This window comes from Ursus arctos, unplaced genomic scaffold (genome assembly GCF_023065955.2).
Source record: "Ursus arctos isolate Adak ecotype North America unplaced genomic scaffold, UrsArc2.0 scaffold_12, whole genome shotgun sequence".
Lineage (NCBI taxonomy): Eukaryota > Metazoa > Chordata > Mammalia > Carnivora > Ursidae > Ursus > Ursus arctos.
Genome location: NW_026622786.1, coordinates 35,052,034 through 35,073,817, shown reverse-complemented (window position 1 = coordinate 35,073,817; position 21,784 = coordinate 35,052,034). Strand labels below are relative to the sequence as shown.

Below are 21,784 nucleotides of genomic sequence, written 5' to 3'. Positions count from 1 at the left end.
ATTCACTTAAATGATGGCTACAGTCACAAAAAAATGATTCTGGCTTCTTTTGTGTGAAAACCATTCTAAAAATCAATATAATTTAAATAGGTATAAACCAGAGCTAAATGAAAATTATCCAGCAAAAAGGAACACTAACATCTGTATCTTAAAGTTGCAATTGGATAATAAATTGTATTTAAGAAAGCTACATAAAAACTCTACTACTACCACCCATAAATTAAAGTATATTTATTATTATTTTTGTACCTAATCATGTTTCAGACTTAGAGTAAAATCCTATTGCTTATAGAAAATAAATCCAACCATTTATCCAAACATTGTTACATAAGAAGTTTTAAGAAACTGTAAATAATTCTTAATACTCTCATTCTGATTCTCTGACTTTTCAAGACTATGTTGTATTTCCTTCAAACATACGTCCTGGTGTTGTGCTTGCTAAAGAAAGAAAGGAAGAAAGAAAGAAGGAAAATCAATAATGACATTCATATCAAAGGGTGGTGTCATAATGTAAAATTTATATATACAATAATTAAATACTGACTTTTAATTATTTAAGAGAGAGAATTCTAACATCTGATATGTGCAAACAACTTATCTTAGAGCTCACTTTTCTTTAAAATCCAGCATAACTAAAGTACATACATGGTTGATCTCTACAGTGATATAGTTTGTTGTAATACACAGTCAGCCTCAAATGATTACATATTTAACATGATTAACATAATAGATTTCATTTAAAACTCTCATAACGATTTTTCATTACATTTAACATGACTTATTTTAATACCAGTTTTTGCCATTTTCATATTTTATATCGTAAGACTTTTGCTGCCTTAAAAAGTGACAGAATTCTAGTTTTGATAATGTGAACATTTTATTTTTCGAATCCTTTAAAAATAAGAACTCTGAATATTATAGGTGTTCTTTATTTGAGGGAAAAATTAAAAGCCCGATATATTTTTTAAAAATATTCAGTTGCATATAAATTCTCAAGTAGATCTGTTTACTGAAAATACTCCAGACAGATAGACTGCAAGTATTATCTAGCTTCCAACTGAAATGCAGGCACCTTAAGAAGAGAAATCTTTCATTTCCTTCCTATCTGGTAGTCAATGACACCTGATACCTTCTGAAACTGACTGATGCCCCTTGGGGGCAGTGGAGTTAGGTATGAAGCAATGTGCTAGGCTGGGCTACACAGAGTCATAGAATGAATACAGTGAACCCTTATGGAACATCATCAATTTTATTCAACGGTTTGGAGGGGAAAATATTAATAAGAACACACTTCTATTGTAGGGTAGAAAGTAAAATGTTCATAGATTTTAGGATCCAAAGACATTTCAGGCTTCAGGCAGGTCAGCCTGGGTTAAGCAGGTGAGGCCATGCTTGGGTCTGTGCATTCACTCTGCCCCAGCGGAAGCACTTGGGCAGAAAATCTGAAGAAGCCTACTGTGGGCAGGGCACTGTGGAAGACACTGGGGTATAACCGACTATGAGACCAGCTCTCAGGAGTGCTTACAATTCAACTGGAGCTAAGACACATATACAAAATAAATACTGACCTGCCCACGGAACTGTCCCCTGGAAGGGACAGAACACACAGACTCAGCAATGTCTAAATCTTTGCTAGAATTCTACATTTTTACTACTGTAAAAATTATCAGATTTAATAGAACATCACAAATTAAACTTTTTATTTTGGCAGATTTAACCAAGCACGGGGAAAGTTATAGAGAAACCCAACTCATCTCACTACTTATTTTTTCAGAAGCCTTAATTACACATGTTTTACAGTATCAGAAATTCTGATGGTGAGAAAAAAAGTTAAAAAATAAATGTATAAATAAAAGAGATTTAGAATGAAGAGCAGACCCATGCTACATTAGAAGTGAGAAATGTTTGTTCTGATTAAATTGCCATGGAAATTTTGATGGTGATAAAATTAAATTAATATTACATGTCAAAAATCATTTCACTTTTGAACTTTTCACGTCTTCAACTTTTTAGACACTTGGGAATGAAAAAATAGTTCTTGTGGAGTCTCCAGTTCCCAGAAACGATAAAGTATCATCATTTTCTACATCATCAAATAGACAGTTTTCAAGTAATTTAGTCACAACTAGTGCTAGCTTCCATAGTATCTTGTGCCAATTGACTAGTTTCATGAATATTTAGGAAAAGACATCCGAAGATTAATTAAACACAGCCAATTTGGGATTCTCATTTCATGGCTGAGTGGCCCACAGCACCTATCTTATATGCAGATATAACAACACCGAATATTTACTTAATACAAACTCATCACTTTCTAAAGTATAATATTCATTACTCAAGACATATCAAAGTCTATCTCAAAATAGTTTAAATTGTGTATCTTAAAAAAAATGAAAAATTTGTACCAGAAATTCCTGAGTAGATTGTATCTGTAACTTTCATTAAGCAGCTGTTGTGTGAAAGTAATATGCAGGAAAGGGCCTGATGAGACTTTGGGAAAATGTGGTAGGAGCTACCAAGGATGCAGGGTAATAATTCTATGGCATTATCATGACATTTAAATGTTTATGGTTTATGTTATTTGTTATTCTTAATATTACCAGTAAAGCAAGAGTCCTGATTCCCCTCACTTCACACTTTAACTACATGGTAAGAATGTTAAACGCTAATTTATTTTTTATGAAAATACATTAAGCCATACTAATACTTACGCTGTTCATTTTGCAAACAAGTTGATTTTGTTCTTCATTTTTCTTTCTAAGTTCAGTTTCCAGACCTAATATTTTAATCTGTAAAGCCCTCTCTCTAGACGACATTTTCTCTATTTCTTCAGAAACCTGTAATTTTCATTAAAAGAGTAAAATAACTATGCTTTCTTTAAAGTATGATCTAAAGTCTTGACATAGTTATACTGTACCTCTTTTTCTGAACAGTTTAATTACAAATTGTTTAAAGATGTTCTATCCTGAGGAAACACATATAGCATAAGTATGTTTACTTCTCTTTGCAGTAAAAGTATCTGCAAAATTAGCCTGAGACGGAAGAAGTATACGTATTTGCACTCCTCTGTGACTTAGGTAAGTGTTTTGCCCAATACTGTATTTTTTTTTTAAAGATTTTATTTATCTATTTATTCGACAGAGATAGAGACAGCCAGCAAGAGAGGGAACATAAGCAGGGGGAGTGGGAGAGGAAGAAGCAGGTTCATAGCGGAGGAGCCTGATGTGGGGCTCGATCCCATAACGCCGGGATCACGCCCTGAGCCGAAGGCAGATGCTTAACTGCTGTGCCACCCAGGCGCCCCCAATACTGTATTTTTATAACCTGCTGAGACCAGCTGTCATGTTGTACTGTATTTATATTCACCTTGGTGTCCAGAGGCGGGCTGGAACACAGCAAGTTCTCATTCAGTGAGGACAGTAGACTGAATGAGATTGGGGCAGGGGATGAATACACTTCACTCACACATACAAAAGAGACTGGTTTTTCATTTATTCACTTCCAAAGTGGTCTGAATTTGAGTTTTCTTATTTCTATGATTGCTTATTTTAGCAGAAAGTCTAGCTTAGCTATGTTCATCCAACGACTCAGATATGTGGGAGCCTATTTGCAAGAATGCTGGGTTGGAGCCACACACCAGAGTAAAAGTTGAGGCGAGGACTAGTTGAGGAGCAAGGAGCTGGTGGGAAGGACTGTCCTCTACTCATGCTTCTATAAACTCAGTTCTGAATTATTATAAAGTCATTGACAAAGACTTCTTTTGCACAAATTCCAAGGGCAGTTGTGTGTGAGGGATGCTAGCAGGATCTGAAGCTGTAGGGGAAAGAGACTTTGACAGTGTCATCAGTGTGGACAACGGTGATGAGGCAGTGATGGCACTCCTCACCTGGCAGGAACTAGAGACAGCCCCACATTCCAGTGCAGCGGGACAGAGAAGAAGGCAGACACATCTCTGGGGACTCTCAACACTTCTGAGAAGGAATCTGAGAACACCTAGAGTTTCCAAAGTCCACTTAGGCTGAACCCAGGATGAAGTCATTTCTTTTCCTCCCAAAGGCTGATGGAGCTGAGAAATCTGGATTACATTTCTATCACTGACAATACATTTTACTACTTAGCTTTTATTCGAGGATGTATCTTTCAAAGTAAATTTAAATTGATTTCCCAGAGTTAAAAAAAAAATATATATATATATATATATATATTCATATATATGTATATGACACTTGTGATAAAAGAGTGACACTTCAGGGATATCAGGTTTTATCTATTGTGGAACTGCCATTAACATGCTTAAGAAAGACATGGGTGGAAGAGAGTTTAGAGGGAAAGATCCAGAATTTAGGTATTGGATATGTTAAGTTTGAAATGCTTATGTTAAGTGGAGATGTCAAGTAAGTAGCAAAATATCTTAGCCTAGATTTCAGGAGAGAGAGAAGTCTGGGGTGGAAATATACATCTGAGAGTCATCATGGTATAGACAATCGCTCTTTGGCATCATTCAGTGTGATGAGGAAACTCATCATCCCCATTTCACTAAGAAACTAGAGTTTAGAGAAATGATTCACTCTGGGTCAGGGTGTAATGTGTCAGAGCCAGAATTCAAATCCAGCTCCTGTTGGGACTCCAGAGCCCACCTTAAGTCCTTTCAAGATTACATTTTCAAGTCATTTGATAAATTAACCTGTTCTCCTGTGTCATTTCCCATCACCCCCACGTTAAACTAACAGTGTCCTCCGGTGTACCTTGTACCCTCCCTCTGTTGTCGCATCAACAGGCTGCATGACATTTGTCTGTTCACATATTATCTTCCCACTGGACTACAAGTGTCCTGAGAGCTGAGGCCAGGTCTGTTGGAGGAGGTCATCGAAAAGACGTGACCTTCAGGTGACCCACGAGCTAGACCTGGGCAACTGGAAGCTCCCTACCCTCTCCCCTGTCCTTTAGATATGTGTTCCGCTTTCCTCCCCTGCTCCCAGAAGCCACTCCAAGTAAAGAGCCTTGAGAAAGGAATGTGGTGTTAAGGCTATTCGGACTGGGTACATGACTGAACCTAGTTAAGCCCCTCTATATAAACTTTTAAGATTCTGTCAGGTGTAGAAATCTACTCATCTTGTGGCCATCCAAGACAAGTCTTGTGTTCCCTTGCTTATTAAACCTGTCACCTTCCAACCTGGAGTGGTTTGCCTCTTTCTACCATTTCTCCCTGCCCTCTGCGTACAGGTTTCCCATAACACCAAGGAAACTGCTGAGGAGCTTGTGAACTAACAAAGTCTTATTCATCTTTGTACCTCAAATACTAGCCGAGTGCCTGACACACAGTGAGATGTGTATTAAATGTTAACCAAATGGATTTAACTGGAATTTAATTCTTAAATGTACTTATGTAGCAATATTGGCCAAAAGAAAAGGGAGTTGAGCTCTACAGCTCACCAGATCCTGATCAAAACCAAAATGCCCAACAATTTGCACAATTGCTTTGGTTTTATTTAAATAAATAAATAAATAAATTTTAAAAAAGGAGGGGGGAGCTCCTTCCAAGTCTTCCATCTCTGCCCTTTACCCCGCCACATCATCATTTACCTACTGAAGTAACTGCACCAGGAATACAGCTGTTTAGCTCCAAAAGGGAAAAGTAGGTAAAAAACAAAAATGTAATTGCTCTCTTTACCCTGTCATCAGGATAAAAACAATAACTGTAGGTTTGGTAAGATGAGATATTGTCTGTTTAAAAAGACGACTCTTTGGTAAACTAATTAAAAAGTTTCTAAATAAAGGCCATCTGTACCTTTTGTCTTCCTTCTTCTAAAGCAGCTTCCAGCTGTCTGGCCAATGCCATATATTCTGCAGATTTCTCTTTAAACTTAAGATTGCTATGCTTAAGACATTCTTCTTGGTTTGCCAGCTTCTTCTCAAGCTCTTTATTTTCTGCATCCATCTGTTCTAATTTTCTTTTTACAGAAAACATATATTTTAAAATTATAGTGTGTAGAGAAAAATGTAACACCAATTTTAAGTCAATTTAATACTTACTGTTTCAGGTTTTCACACTTCAACTGAATAAGATAATTTTCCTCTTCCAGAGAAAGCTTTCTCAGAAGATTATGATTTGCATCAACCTAAAAGGGGAAAAATAAAGTTTTCTTGGTTATTTTCTTTATAACCAACTTCCAAAGAAATCTATATGCTATGTTGTTAGAATAATCATAAAAAACAAGAAGATACAAATATTATTATTACTCCTACACAGAGAGACATAAAGAAATATTACATTGTTAAGACACAAGCTCTTAAGTTCCTGGTTAATTTTAAAAACACTAACTGCCTCATGAAAAATCACCTACTAAAGATTTATTTGAAAGATGGCAATTAATACATTCTGAACAATGCTTTCTTGCAAAAGGACATTTATTTTATTAACGTTTATTTTATTAAGTAAATTTGAAGACTAAACAGTATTAATCTCCTATTGTCGGGTATTTAGGTACTCTTACAATTTCTTGTTTTACCTAAAGATAGTGATTGATAATTGACTATCTATGAAGTTGTAACTACAAGTAAAAACCATATTTGTGAGAAACAAAACAAGCAAATCAACCAAAGACAATTTGCTGATACCAAGACAGAATATTCTTCCCATTGTTTCAAAACTTACACTTATCTTAAGAAGCTTTGAAAATAAAATTTCTCATAATTTAATTAATAATTTAGGTTATCTTCACAGATTTGACATTTTCCTAAAAAAATCTCTTCTCAGAAATTTAAATTTAGCAAAATTTTGTTTGCATGCCTTTTAAAAACAGGATGCATTTCAAAATTAAAATCCAGATTACATTTGGTAGACAGGGAATTGTTCCTAAAATAGTTTTGCAAATAAGCAAAACACTTGCTACCTCCTTGCACATGCATCTTTGAAAAAAATAAAGAAATATTTATTAAGCACTAACTCTATGCTAGGCATCAAATTAGGAGGTGGCTATGTGGTGACTAACTGGGCACCCATGATCTCTGTTCTGATAGAGTACAAAAGTATATGTTGGCAAAAAAATAATTAAGAATAATCCAAATGAACTTGATTCATAATTCTAATTAAAATAAATTGCAATTTTTGTAAGGTAGATTATAGTGCTTTAGCATATCCTGATGCCAAAAAATATATATGTAAACATAGCATAGCTCCTCTCATACTATTACCATGTTCTGAAATACCTAAATATAGATTTGTATGAATAAACTAAAATGAGCAATTTTAGTTACCAATTTTTCACGATAAAATACTAAAAGAATAGCGTGCAGAATATTACAGTATCTGCAATAAACTGATGAACTGATGGAGATGGGAGTAAAAAAAAAAAAAAAAAAAATCAACCCCTGACATGAGTGCCCTCGACTGGTGAAATCATTCCAAAGTTCCCTTTAACATAGCTAGTAGAAAGCAGAAAGCCGGCGGGACACCTGGCCCTGAAGCTCCCTAACAGTGTGCGCCTGGTCCGCACATTTCCCCTTGCAGTGCTGCAGCCTCTCCTGACACTCGTGAAGCCTCCGTTCCGCCGCCGTCAACGAATCGCGCACGCGCTCTAACTCCTGCAGATGAGACTCCATCTGGCCTCTCATCTGAGTTGTAGCATTAGGGAAATAAGTGCAAGGTCACACATTAAGCATTAATGTTTTTACTATCTTAAATACTACATATGCTCATAATGTAATAAGTATTTTAGGAATAATGGTTTTAAACAAACGAAAAGATTCAACCAAATACATATGAATAAAAATTAAGTTAGACTCTGCTAACAAGAACACCTACCTCAAAAGTGGGCTGTACTTTGGTTTTCAAAAAGTTTGTTGAGTGACTAATAAAACCATTAGAATTAAAATTTTAAAAATAGTTTTAAAAAAAGTTTGTTGAGTAAATGCATACAGTTATATTAGCCTATAGGGAGAACATTTAACCTACTTAGGAAAGCAAACTTTTTGAATCTTGTCATTTACCTTCAAGCATAGTTATTACTAGTAAAGCTGGTATGGTCATTTGCTACTGCCCACCCATCAGGCTAAAGTAATTGTCACTTTGTCATTCAATCTTGTAATTAATATTTCAATTAGAACAGCCTTCCTACACTCATCTGAGTCCAGATTGGTGGGGTTTACTGTGCATTATGTCAAGATAGCTCATATCACCAGTCCTCAGTAGACTGTCATTTCATCACTAATACTATGAGCAAGTTTCTCTAATTTTATCTACATTCACCCCTTTGGCCACTGCAGTACCTCACCGCGGCACTTTTGTGGAGATGTGACAAGAAGCAACCCTAAGAAATGCTTACATAATTAATTAAGAAAAAATAACCAAACATATGGCATTTAGAATGTTTATAGGGAGGAAAATACAAGAGCCAGAGTCTTTCCCTGAGACAGGGAACACTTAGAGCTACTGTGCACGTCTGGCATTCTGAATCACAAAAGATAAAACGAAAACAAAGCATACCTCTGGGTCCCCAAACATCTAAGGGCCCAGGAGAAAACCAGGAGACTTATCAGTGGAAAAGGAAAAATTCCGTCTTAAAAAATGACTTTTCTGGTTTAATACCAGTTAGAAGACATTGTGACTCACGGTATCTGAAAATCACAGGCTTCTGCCCCATCGGCCTCCTGAACAGGTTTTTTAATAGACTTTTATTTACATTGCTGCCTAGCAAAAGAGAAGACCTCTGCGGTGGTACATCTCGTAGAGAGACACACCAGGACACATGCAATGCTAGACATGCTGCTAAAAATAGATGAAAAGTAATTCTAAGAAAGTAGTAAGTTGCATGTTTGGTGGGCTATCTTTATCTCTGTTTAACCAGCAGAATGCCTGCTCTGGCTGACCTCTTCTTCACACTGTGCCTCACTCAGACTTCTCAATCCCAAGATGTGGGGGCAACCCAGAGACAGTCACCTTATTACACTCAGTTGGAAGTGACTGGTAACATCCCATGACCTCTCCAGCCGGCAGTCAGTGTCCTACGACTTTCACCGCTTCCTTACCAAAACAACATGAGAAGACCCAAAGAGGGATGCGGTTTCATTTAAAAAGTTAAAAATATTCACAAAAACATCATCACTTGCCAACACTGGCCTTCCCCTCATTCTGTTGCAATGGGCTGATAAAAGGGAAATGATGCTGTTTTTTTAAATATTACTTTTCTTCCAAAAAGCATTTAGCAGAGAATTTTTACTTTGCCTTTTAGACACAAAAGATTTAGTATCAAAAACAAAAAGGTGGGATTAAAAATGAGAGATATTCAAGTTTGCATACTTATGGCTGATGGAGCCAGTGATAAGTGATAACCAGTTTTTTGAGATATATGAGTCTGCTCTTGTATTAGAAAAATCAAACACTTATTCTATTTTCCAAATATTAGGAAAAAGTAAAAAAAACATTCATACAAACAAACATTTCAAGCCTGGAAGAAACATTACCTCCTTAGAAAACAAACTCCTACAGAGATTTAAAACAGATAATTCCTAGGTCAAAACTAGAGAAAATGACCACAATGAAAGAATAGTATAATATTTTAAAGTATAAAACATATAAATATTATTTTATTGCTTAAAACATCAAACTCACCTTCTCTAATTTTTTATTTTTGTTTTTTGTAATTAGGTTATTTTCACGTAGCAAATTTTCACATCTGCTTTTCACCATTTCAGCTGCTTCTTGCAACTTTTGTACCTGAAAATAAATTATGAGTAACATTTTATTAAAACCATAATGTAAATTAAAAAACACATGAATTCGTATTTTTAAACAAATCATTATTTCCCTATCAACACCCTCAGTATCTTTATCTGTTACTCCTACTTTAATATAAGAATCAGTGCTCTACTCCAATCCACATTCTTTTATGATTTACCTGTCTTTTCCCATCAATAATTCTCGACTCTCCCCTTGAGCCTGAATATTAGAGAGATCTTTATTTGCAGGTCAATGTCATTTTAAAGAATCAAAAAAAAAAAAAAAAGAATCTGAAGACTAAGGAGTAACTGAAATATGCTGACATGTATGTCCACGTGCAGATTTGGGAAAAGTCAGATTTATTACAACAAAATAAATTAAATTTTTGTTTAAAAAAAAAATCAACCTCTGTTCCAAACTAGCTCCCATACCAATTACTTTATATTTAAACAAAACAACGCTCAAAAAAAAAAAAAAAAAATCTGAGGCGTTTCCACAAAGCCCAGAGCCTAGAACATGCACATTATTCTGCTGAGGGATTAAACGCAAACACCCCGCTGGAGGACCCAGCTGACATTCTCAGTAACAGGCCCACAGTCCACCACAGCCTCAGTCCTACCTCTGGCAAGCTCTGCATGACTGCAGGATTCCTACTGGATGTCTTGACTGCATCTTCCCATCGAAACATCCAGATGAACTTCCTTCCTACTTATTGACAGAATGCGCTCCTTTTTTACCTTTAATTCATTATTCTTTAATTCAAATGCTCTCTCTTCCAGTAAAACCCAGCTCTTTATTGACCAGTTTGTTACCATCATTAAGGACCTGCGTAAGTCCCATCTTTCTCATAAAGTTTTTCTTGAATACTAGGTTTCCAAAACATAAGGTTTTCTATAAATTGCCATCAAACACAGCTCTATTCCATACATATTTTCAAAATTCTTTTCCAGGTCTTTCATGTGAGTAAATCAGCATTTTATTTATCGGGAAAGAGGGAGTACTGAGTTTTAATGACCCTAGAAGGGAGTCATTACTCTAAATCAATACCAATAAATATATAAGATGACAATATAACTAAGTTTAACATGATTATACATAAGATTTACATTACATCTACATAATTAACTTTAGATCTACTTTTAGGAGTAGCCAATACATACACAGTCAATGTTTGAATCAGGAATCAGCAGAAATCATCTACTTATAAAAATATGTGGGACCTGAAGAAACATATGGGACATATATTCTATCACAAAATAATAGCTCTTTCTTCAATTCTGCTTATTTAGATCACAAAAAAATACAGTGTTTTAAATTGCCTACAGAATTTAACATTAAAATCAGTGCAATAATCACCTGAGTTTTATATACTTCAGTAAGGGTTTTCTGTTGTTTTTCTATTTCTTGCAATTCTAAAAGTTCATTTTCAACAGAAACAACCTCGTCCTTCAAAGCATCAAGAGTAGTCTAGCAAGGAAAATATAAATAGATTTTATAAATCATTAGAATCATTTATACTCCAGTGCTAGGATTATAAAAATATAACTCATTTATCAAAAGGTTAATAATCATATTTATTGCATATAATTACTACTTAAATTTAAGAATTTTCGAAAGCCAGTAATACTCATTAATAACTATAATAAGATTATGTAAGACATATATTTTTAAAACTTTTAAAATTTCCTGACAAAGAAAGACTTGGGAAACAGAAAGACCATGATCTTAGACGGGAAGACTCGATACTATTGACATATCAGTTTCTTCCAAATAGCTAACACTTTAAATGCAATTTCAACCAAAAGTATAATAGTTGGGAGGAGGAGGAATATGACAAAATTAATTTTAAAACTCATATGGAAAAATAAATGGGAAAGACTAATATAATTCTGAAAGGAATATTAAGGTAGAGAATCTCAGTACTTATTAGATATTAAGATGTATAAAGAATTAAAATTTTTAAGATACCAACATAAAAATATAGAGGTCAATGGAACAGCAACAGAAAAATACACTAAAATTATATTTAGTATATGATAAAGGTTGAATTTTTAAATATCAATGAGGAAAATATGGATCACTAAATAATGGTAATAAGACAACTATTTAACTATTAGAAAGAAAATAGATGAACTACTTGCCTCCACCCAACAATATTTTTTATATTAATTTATATTTTAAAAATAAAGTTTTAAAAATTTTCACAGAAGATCCAGCTAAAATTTTGATCTTAGGATAGCAAAACCCCTACTAAGTATAAAATCAAAAGAAGATATCAAGTACTGTAAGGGTTTGGGATTTTACCCTCTAAGTTGACAAGTTAGCCTGGAACAGTTTCCTGCATGCTAGCAGAAGACGTGAGACTCCTGGGTCAAAACACAAAACTTGATTACAGCAAGAGCAGTAGCCAGACGTCAGATCTGCATTGGTCTCCTAAGCCCCGGCTCCCCCAGGGTGACTCAGTGAGGCCCAGATACACCCACACACGCAGGGGGATGCACTACAGAGAAGCAACCCCGAGTTTAGGGAACCCAGATCTCTCATAACAGGCAGTAAGCATGTCTACCCTTTGGTAAAAAAAAAAACATGGCTATCTTCCAAGGAGGCTCACTAAACAAACATCCTTGAAAAGATAGTCTGGTTTGCAGGCAGTCAGCGCTTCTACTTATAAGATGCACAGAATTCTGTTAAATTTTTTTTTTAAAAGATTTTATTTATTTATTTGACAGAGACAGCCAGCGAGAGAGGGAACACAAGCAGGGGGAGTGGGAGAGGAAGAAGCAGGCTCCCAGCGGAGAAGCCTGATGTGGGGCTCGATCCCGGAACTCCGGGATCACGCCCTGAGCCGAAGGCAGACGCTTAATGACTGCACCACCCAGGCGCCCCAGAATTCTGTTAAATTCTTAACAGAAGCCATAAAAGGAAAAAAAATGTATCCATACACATGTGTAAACAGATCTCTCCAAATTTCATTGCCCCCTCAAAAATTTAAGAGACAAACAAATCTAAAAGAAGAGTAATAAATTATGACAAAAGATTAATAGCCTTAATACAGGGTTCTTACATATTAATTAGAAAAAAGACATAAAGGATAACGAATAGGTAATTCATAAAGGCAGAAATGTACATAATCGATAAATACATGAAAAAATATGTTTCTTAGTTACTGAAAAATGCTCTAGACCCTGGATATTCTTCTCTTAATGAACAAAAGAACCAAACAATCCCTTCCTTCGTGGGGCTTATGTACTCCACATCTAGACAGACAAAAAGGGGATAGATGAACAAAAAAAGAATGTGAAGTAAAACATCATACACAAAAGCAGGATAGGAATGACATGTTGGGGATGGGCCAGGGTGGCCTTCTAAGAAAAGGGACTTTTGAGCAAACACTGAAAGGAAGTGTGGCTCTTTGAGGGAAGAGAATTCCTGCAGAGAAAGGCAACTGGGGGACAAGCCCTGGTCAGTTAGGGGGAAAACAGCAAGGCCAATGTGGCAGGAAGGGAGAAAACAAAGGGGAGAATGGAAGGAGATGAGGTCAGACAAGTACTGGAAAGCCAGATGGAATAATGCTTTGTAGGTGTTTATTAACCAGATATCGCTGGAGGGTTTTGGGTGGAGCAGTGACATGGTCTGACTTAAATTTTTATGGGAACTATGCTACTGCCACACAGAAAGCTGACTGCAGCAGCAAGGGCAGACGCAAAGGGGGTCAGGAGGTCACTGTAACTATGAGAGATGGTGGCGGCTTAAAACAGGACAGCAGCAGCAGTGCTGGGGAGAGGTGGTCAAATCATACATCTGTGTGAACTAGATCTGCTGACAGACTGGAAGCAGGTGGGAGAGAAAGGAGTCAAGGATGACACCAGGTGAAAGGACAGACGACTGCCGTTAACTGAGATGTGGACAACTGTAGGATTGTATTAAAATACAGGAGCTCTATTTTAAACATGCTAACTTTGAGAAACCTATTAAACATCCAAGTGGAGATTTCAAGTAGGCAGTAGAAGATATGTCTGGAATTCAGGGGCAAGATCTAGGCTACAGATATAAACTTGAGAGCCCACAGGATATAGATGGTACTTAAAGCCCCAATGGATGAGATCACCTATCAAATTTGGAGAGATTTGTTTTTTAAAATTGTCCAGTACTGGAAAAAATATAGGGACCCATATGTGGGTAATCGGAAATATATAATATCAACACTTAACATGAGCCTCCCTTTTGACCATATAATTACAATCCTAGAATTTTACCCTAAGAAAACAGATAGGCAAAAAGACTCAAAGAAACTACCCACATTTTTATTTATAGTAGCAAAAAAACTGGAACTAGTCCAAAATCCCCAAAACTATATGCTAAAATAGTAACTTTGGTTTCTTTGAGTTGTGAGACTACAAGTGATTTTTAAATTTTTCCCTTTACGATTTTCTGTTTTTTCAACTCTTTACAATGAACAAATAGAACTTATAACCATCTAAATAAACTTGCAATTTCAAGAGAAGAGGTCACTGGGTCTTAGAAGCAATATCAGCTAGATTATTTTTTCATTTGCAATGTTAAAATCTAAAATTATTCTAAAGTCATTAAAAGTAACAAAATACAACATCTAGGCAATTTTACATTGCAGAAACATATGCCAAACACATCCAAGTTTTTTCCTTAAACAAAAATCCAAAGAATGCATTAAAAATACATGTTTCTGAATTATTAACAGAATATAATATGTAAACTTTAACCCAATGATTCTTAAACCTATGTAATTTAAAATTAATTCCACTTACAATTTGATTAAAAATTAGATTTATAATCGATGACATATTATTCTAATCCTTTCTCTCTGAAGCTTATCAAGGAAATTAAGAAAATAAACATAATAAATAAAATTGCTTCCTCTTCCAAGATAAATATTTTAAGCATTCATTCAACAAATATTCATGGAGAGCTAAGTGTATGTCACACCTTCCCTGGGCATTCTGGGCATACAAAGATGGGGGTTTATAAGGAGAGACTCATCCTAATTGAAAAGACTTTGGGGGCAAGTAACACTTGAGCTGAACTAAGGTAGGTCTTAGGAACTAGGAAAAATGATTCCAAACTATAAATATAGTAAAACTATAGGAAGAGATACAGGAAAACATGATGAAATTGCAGGAAATAATGAGTATTCATATTTGGCTAGAGCCAGGATAACTAGAAGACTACATTCCCCTGTCTCCCTTGCACCTAGCTGAGGCCATGTGCCTGAAGAAAGTAGAAGAGTAGAGTGGTATGGAACTTACAGGAAGTCTCCCTAAGAAGAGATGAAAAAAAGGGGGGGGGGGACATAACTCATCTTTTTCCCCTTGCAATCCTCCTGCTTGAAATTTGGCTACAATGGCTGGAGCTCCAGCAATCATTTTGGATCATGAGGGTCATAACCTAGGAATGGCAGAGGAGAGAGATAAAGAGAGTTGGTTCTTTGATGCTGTCTGCTTTGAACTGCCAACTCTGGCCTTTTTACATAGATTCTTTTCTGTGTTCTATTTACTATCCTCCAAAAATAGTATTAAAGAACTGAAAATGATGTCGTCATCTTTTTTTTTTTTTTATTTATTTTTTTGAGAAAAAGGGAGAGGGAGAGCACAGAGGGAGAGTGAGAGGGAGAAGCAGACTCCCTGCTGAGCAGGGAGCCCGATGCAAGGCTTGATCCCAGGACTCCAGGATCATGACCTGAGCTGAAGGCAGACACCTAACCTACTGAACCACCCAGGTGCCCGGATGCGGTCATCTTTAATCAAGTCTCATCTGGTTACTTGTACCTCTAATTGAGAACTCAATTTTTTTTCTCAGAAAGTATAAAAACTTCTTCCTCATTTTTTTCTCTGGTACACATACAAACCAATCACCCCTTGGATTTCATTAAGTTGGAAAATTCTTTCTGGTTATGAAGCAGCCAGGAACATACTTTCTGGTTTCAAACAGACCAGGCCTGAGGTTATATCCCATTGTAACCATGACACCTAGAAAAAAATCTTATGCATTAAAGTTAATGTAATTTTGGATGATTCAACAGCAAAAATTGAAGAACAAATAAATTTTTTAGAAGTCGAGACAGTTACCCAACCTCATAAATCTTATTTAATATTGCTGAAAACAACTTTAACATATATCTGTGTATAACTCTAAACACTTAAAAATCTATATACAAATGTATGTGTCTATATGTGTATATAGATATATAAATATGGATATATATTTAGCTTTAGAAGTTGCATGTTATAATGATCCTCTAATATCCTCTAATGTCCTCTAAAGGACAAAATGACACGATAACTATCCTAATCATGCTACCATTCCAGCTACTTCTTCTAAGTTGTCATTAGACAATATATACACATACACACACGAATACACATTACCTTTTGTTTAAAAAAGATTTTATTTTTAAGTACTCTCTACACCCAATGTAGAGCTCAAACTCACAACCCTGAGATCAAGAGTTGCATGCTCCAGCAACTGAGCCAGCCAGCGCCCCAGAACACACATTACCTTTAATTTTGTATTCTCAAGATTCAGAGTTTCATTTTCATATTCAATTGAGTGAAGTTTTCTAAGAATTTCTTCACATGAATTTTTTCCAAGGTCTTCCACTTTCTTCAGGTCTTCCAAAAGATTCGTAACTTGCCTTTATGAGATAAATGACATATTTTATAAAAGTCATAGAAATTGGGGGCGCCTGGGTAGTGCAGTCGTTAAAGCGTCTGCCTTCGGCTCAGGGCGTGATCCTGGCGTTCCGGGATCGAGTCCCACATCGGGCTCCTCCACTGGGAGCCTGCTTCTTCCTCTCCCACTCCCCTGCTGTGTTCCCGCTCTCGCAGGCTGTCTCTCTGTCACATAAATAAATAAAATCTTTAAAAAAAAAAAAAGTCATAGAAATTGTCATTCCAATAATGCTTTTTTTTTTTTTTTTAAAGATTTTATTTATTTATGTGACAGAAAGAGACAGCAAAAGAGGGAACACAAGCAAGGGGAGTGTAAGAGGGAGAAGCAGGCTTCCTGCCGAGCAAGGAGTCCGATGCGGGGCTTGATCCCAGGACCCTGGAATCATGACCTGAGCCAAAGGCCAACACTTAACGGCTGAGCCACCCAGGCGCCCTCCAATAATGCTTTTTAAGTGTGTTTCTGAAATTATGTAGGTTACACAGTTTTAAAGTTAGTACAAGTCACAGAACAAGATGAACAGGAAGCAGTTACCTTCCAGGCTACTACCTACATAACCCTGATTAGCAATAATTACCCACTGATGATGCCAATGAAAAATTACACAACATTCTCTTTGCTATTCAGTAAAATGTCTGAACTACTCAATGGCTGTCTGTCTCTCATTCACGCACATGCACATACATAGATACGATCTCAGGGCCAAAGTTTAATAAAAGGATCACGTGAGGCAATAACCCACGTTTAGAAGCAAATTATACATGCTAGTGTACAATGATAAAACTGAAGAGAACATACAGAAAATAAAGCATTTAAAAACAAATGTGCAGGGTTCATTACTGTTAGTTTATCAGTAATAAATTTCAAAGCATAAAAGATAAGCATTTTTACTCTTGATTTTCTGTTATGCAAATAAGTCACTTAAAGAACAATAATTTTTAGGATTTTGAAAGCATTTGTGCTTTTACTGTAAGCTCTGTTATATATCCTTACTTACACCTTCTTGTTTGGCAGAGAACTATCACTTCCATTTTAAGACAAAGTAGTGTTAACATTTAACTGCAAATAATAGATGACACATTACCAATTCCAAATACTAACCTACAAAGTTTAAAATGTGAACACCAATGCACTTTTTAGTGGGTAATAATTTTATCGTATCTTTAGAATAGAATAAGAAAAGTTTTTAAAATTATAATAGCAAAAATATCAAATCATATGGACAACCTTCACCACATGTAACCCAGAAGAACCATGCAAACTGCTTAAAGAGGAAGGAACTGAAAACACTTCTTATTAAACTGTAAAAAGATTTTAATTTTTTTTTCTTACTTTTGCATTGTTTCAATCTGAACCTCCAATTCAGTTTTTTCTATTACAATTTTCTCATAATGACTTTTCCAGGCATTGGAAGCTGAAATTGTTTCAGACAGCTTGGCTTCCTAAAAAATACATCAAGTACTCATCTTGTAATTGAATAACACTTTGGTTTTGTGCGGGGCTCTAAACACAAATACAACATAAACAACGAAACACTCATCCTATAAAGGATGGAATTTTTGATATGGAAAATTTTAGTGTACAACTCTGAATTTAGGAAACTTTTAAAGTAAATGTTGACAATATCTTTATATTAGTATTGTTTTATATGCTCATAGTGGCAGTTCCGACACCATATTTTAAGGATGTTGACATAACTATTTTCAATGTTTCATAAATAATGAAGATAATTTCCTTCCTATTTCTTGAACTTTTCCCTTTGCATTCTATATATAGAAGATGCTAACAACCACGTAAGCATCAGAGAAGAAGCCCTCTACTGATATATATAGAAGCTATCCCACAATTCCATAATTCCATAGCATTTAATAATGCAGCCTTATTTATTGTTGCTATAATGACGTCAAGCTGTTCTGCAGAGGTCACTCCCATTGACTTTCAAACACTGTTACTGTAAACAAAGAGATGAAGTAGTAGTGGCTTATCCACTTTGAATGTGAGCTCCCTGAGGTAGAGATTTTTGTCTGTTTTGTTCATTGCTAGGTAGGGCCTTGAACAGTGCCTGGCATACAGAAGACGCTCAATAAATAACTATCAACTGAACCTACTCTTTACAAACCCACCTACTGAGCTATAGTCATGTGTCTCCCTGTCTACATTCTACAGGACGACAAACTCACTGGGAAGACAATACCCATTACTACTAATCAGAAGACCCAGAAGTAATAATGATAGCAGTTAGTATTATTGGGGGCTTCTTTCTTTCCTTTCATCATTCTTCCAGTCACAGAACAAGCATTTATTGAGCATCTACTATATGCAAGACTTTTTTGGTTTACACTTTTTTTACAGTAATATTGTTGATACGTTGAATAAAGCCTAGTATTCTGTTTTCATATTTTCATATTTTATGTAAATGAATTTTAATTTGCACAATGAAATATATAAGTTGATATATATATATATATATGAAGTGTAAGGCAATATACTATAATGTAAAGATATTTAGAAATTTTATCTATAAAATAAATGCTATGAAGAGAATTCAAGGTATGATATGACTGTGTGGGACTACTTCAAAAGGAGTGGTCAAGGAAGGCCCCTCTGGAGAGATGTTAATTAAAAAGATACCTGAATGATCAAAAAAGAACCAGCTATTGTGAACCCAAGAAGAACATTACAGCCAGAGATAAGAGCAAACAATAAAACTCTACGGATTAGAGGAATAGAAAGGAGGCCAACATGGCAAAAATGTAGGATGGCCAGGCACCATGCTTTGACATATTTTCTCATTTATTACTCTCTACAATCATGAGATAGGAATACTATTATCTCCTATTTTATGATGAGGAAACAGAACCTTAGAGAGGTTAAGTACCTCACCCAAAGTCACAAGATGAACAAGCAGAAAAGCCTTCCTATACCATGATCTGGTGTATGCGTGACACGATACTATTTAAACAGGAAAATCCTGAGAATGTTAATGACTTGATTAGCTTTCACCACTCAAGAATATTTTCAGGCATTCAACCCGGTCTAATGACCTTCTAGATTTTGAACTTAGTCCTCAATTCTTTTTGTCTAGTTAAATTCTTCTGAACGTCATTCATCTAAGTGTTAACACTCAAGCTTATAAAATATTAAGTTGTTTTGTTTACACAGGAGTTTATGCAAGTCCATTTTCATTTCTAAAAGCCTCTACTCATTCTATAAGCCTTAACATCAGTTCTTAAGAGGTGGAATACCCATGAGACATTAAAAAGAATATTTTATTAATTGCTAATTGAATAAATACAATAATTCATCAAAAACAACAAAGCACTAAGTCCAGTTTCAACTTTGTACTACACCCAAAGATAACTTTCACATGGTGTGTTTACGTCAGCGAATGGCTTTAAGTGCATTATGGAGTTCAAATGAAGTGAATTACTGAATACAGTCATATGGTCTAATAACATAAATCAGCATTTCCCAAACTGGTGTTCCTTAGAACCAGTTCCAAGAGTTGTTTTGTGGGTAAAACAAGAGTTCTGTGGTTAAATAAGTGGTGAGAAATTCTGAGTTCAAAACTCTTCATTATGCTGTTTTCCTTTGCCTACTCAGGGCCTTTAATATGTTAATATACACTGTCCATTTCCAAGGGGGAGTATGTATGAAGTGCTACCCTTAGCTTGCCAAAGATGCTTTGGGACACTTTTAATATATCCTTTAATAAAGTTCCCAAGGAAATACTGATATAATTCAATATGCAAATGTGACATTTTCTGTAATCTTTCAAAATAAAGACTAAAGCAAAAGAGTCAGAGTAAAGTTTTCCTAGTATCAGTAGCATTGAGAGAAGATTATTATAGTAAGCATTATGGCATTAACTACATAGAACAGTTAAGAAAGAATGTGTATACTTACCTGATCTCTAATTTGGGAGGTAAGGTTTTCCATGTCTCCAGTAAAGTGTTTAAGCCTTTGTCTGTAAATTTTAGATGCCTTTTTTAGAGCTATAGTTTTTTGCTTACTTGATTCTTCCATTGCTACCGCTTCGTGTTTATTCTTTCTCAATTGTAAGTTCCATTCAGTTATCTTGGTTTCCAAGCTCTAAAAAAAATATTAGTAATACTTAAATTTTTTCAGAACTCCAATGTTTATGTCAACATTGTAAAAATATGTAAATAATCTTCCACAGATTTTATCAGAAAGATTAATCATAGGATTAATAAAAAGCAAAACAGTAAAGAAAGGTGGTTTCACTAATGTTTATTTGTAACATTATAGAATGCAAATTTAAAATATATAAGCCTACATAAAACTAATCCCACTCTTATTAAAGATACTAATATTGGTGATTACGATACAAACTTTTTTTTTAACTTTTGTAATTACCTAGAACTTGTTAAAATTTCACATCTAGAATATTATACGTGGTACTAGTTACTGAAAATCAAAAAATTGTAATTGAGCTGGAGGCAATTCAAACAAAATACACAAAACTCAAAGGAATCAGTAGCTCCCTACATATGTTAGGACTCTTCAGTTGCAGTGATAAAGGCTTAAAGGACATATGATCAAAATCTATAGATCACAAAAGATGTAGATGAGATAGACTTATTTCATAAATTTTAATTTACTGGAATTAAGGGGCATGCCTTGACACTTAAAAGAGTTACATCAAGGGCAATAAAACTACTGCTTTACCCAATGAATAGTAACTTTATGGAAGTTACTACTTCAAGACTGAGAGGCTTAGACAGATGAAAAACTATCAGATCTATAACAGTAAGGGTGAAAAGATGTTCGAGGGGCATGTTTCTATCCATTGAATTTGATGGTGTTAATTAGCATGACTGTTACATAACTAGAGACAGAAGAATAGGCCGGGTGGATAATGGCTAGGATTTAGGGTGGTAACTCTCATGCTTTTATTTCATATTACTTTAAGACTTTGTATTTAAAGTATTTGACTACTAAATATCTAAGAATTTAGAGACCTAAGATTGTAATGCTTTTACATTTTTTTGAAAGTTGTAGAATACTGAAAAAACTTATTACAGAATTTAGGTGTTAGTTTAACATTTCTTAGACAATCATTTTAATGAAAAAAAAAAAGTCAAAGGAGTCACAGTAAAAGACTGGGTTTTCTATTTAACTCCACGATCAATAAAAACTATGCTTCTTAACTTCCACTAAAATTTAGATTAAGAAGTACATATTAAATATGATTTAAAGACTAGCCCTCTTTGAAAAGTGAACTCAGCAGATTAAGACAAGCAGCAAAATACTGTTAAACAGTGTTTAGAAATTTACTTGAACTAAAAAATCCCCTGAAACGCTTTAATAAGTAGTTAGGGGAAAAAAAGTAAAAGAGCAGTA

At 35.1% G+C, this 21,784-nt stretch overlaps 1 protein-coding gene across 1 annotated transcript in view; it reads right to left on the bottom strand.

Annotated features, from left to right (window-relative positions):
• Nucleotides 1-253: 253 nt before the first annotated feature.
• ODF2L (outer dense fiber of sperm tails 2 like) overlaps nt 254-21,784 on the bottom strand; it is a 294,695-nt gene continuing 273,164 nt past the window's right edge. The window contains exons 15-24 of the mRNA XM_057310504.1: nt 20,327-20,512; nt 17,753-17,862; nt 16,250-16,385; nt 11,075-11,185; nt 9,611-9,715; nt 7,456-7,614; nt 6,034-6,119; nt 5,789-5,951; nt 2,712-2,837; nt 254-438 (exon numbers count right to left, since the gene is read on the bottom strand). Coding sequence (XP_057166487.1) covers nt 310-438; nt 2,712-2,837; nt 5,789-5,951; nt 6,034-6,119; nt 7,456-7,614; nt 9,611-9,715; nt 11,075-11,185; nt 16,250-16,385; nt 17,753-17,862; nt 20,327-20,512 — 1,311 coding nt within the window. The 3' untranslated portion in view covers nt 254-309. The remainder of the gene's footprint in view (nt 439-2,711; nt 2,838-5,788; nt 5,952-6,033; nt 6,120-7,455; nt 7,615-9,610; nt 9,716-11,074; nt 11,186-16,249; nt 16,386-17,752; nt 17,863-20,326; nt 20,513-21,784) is intronic.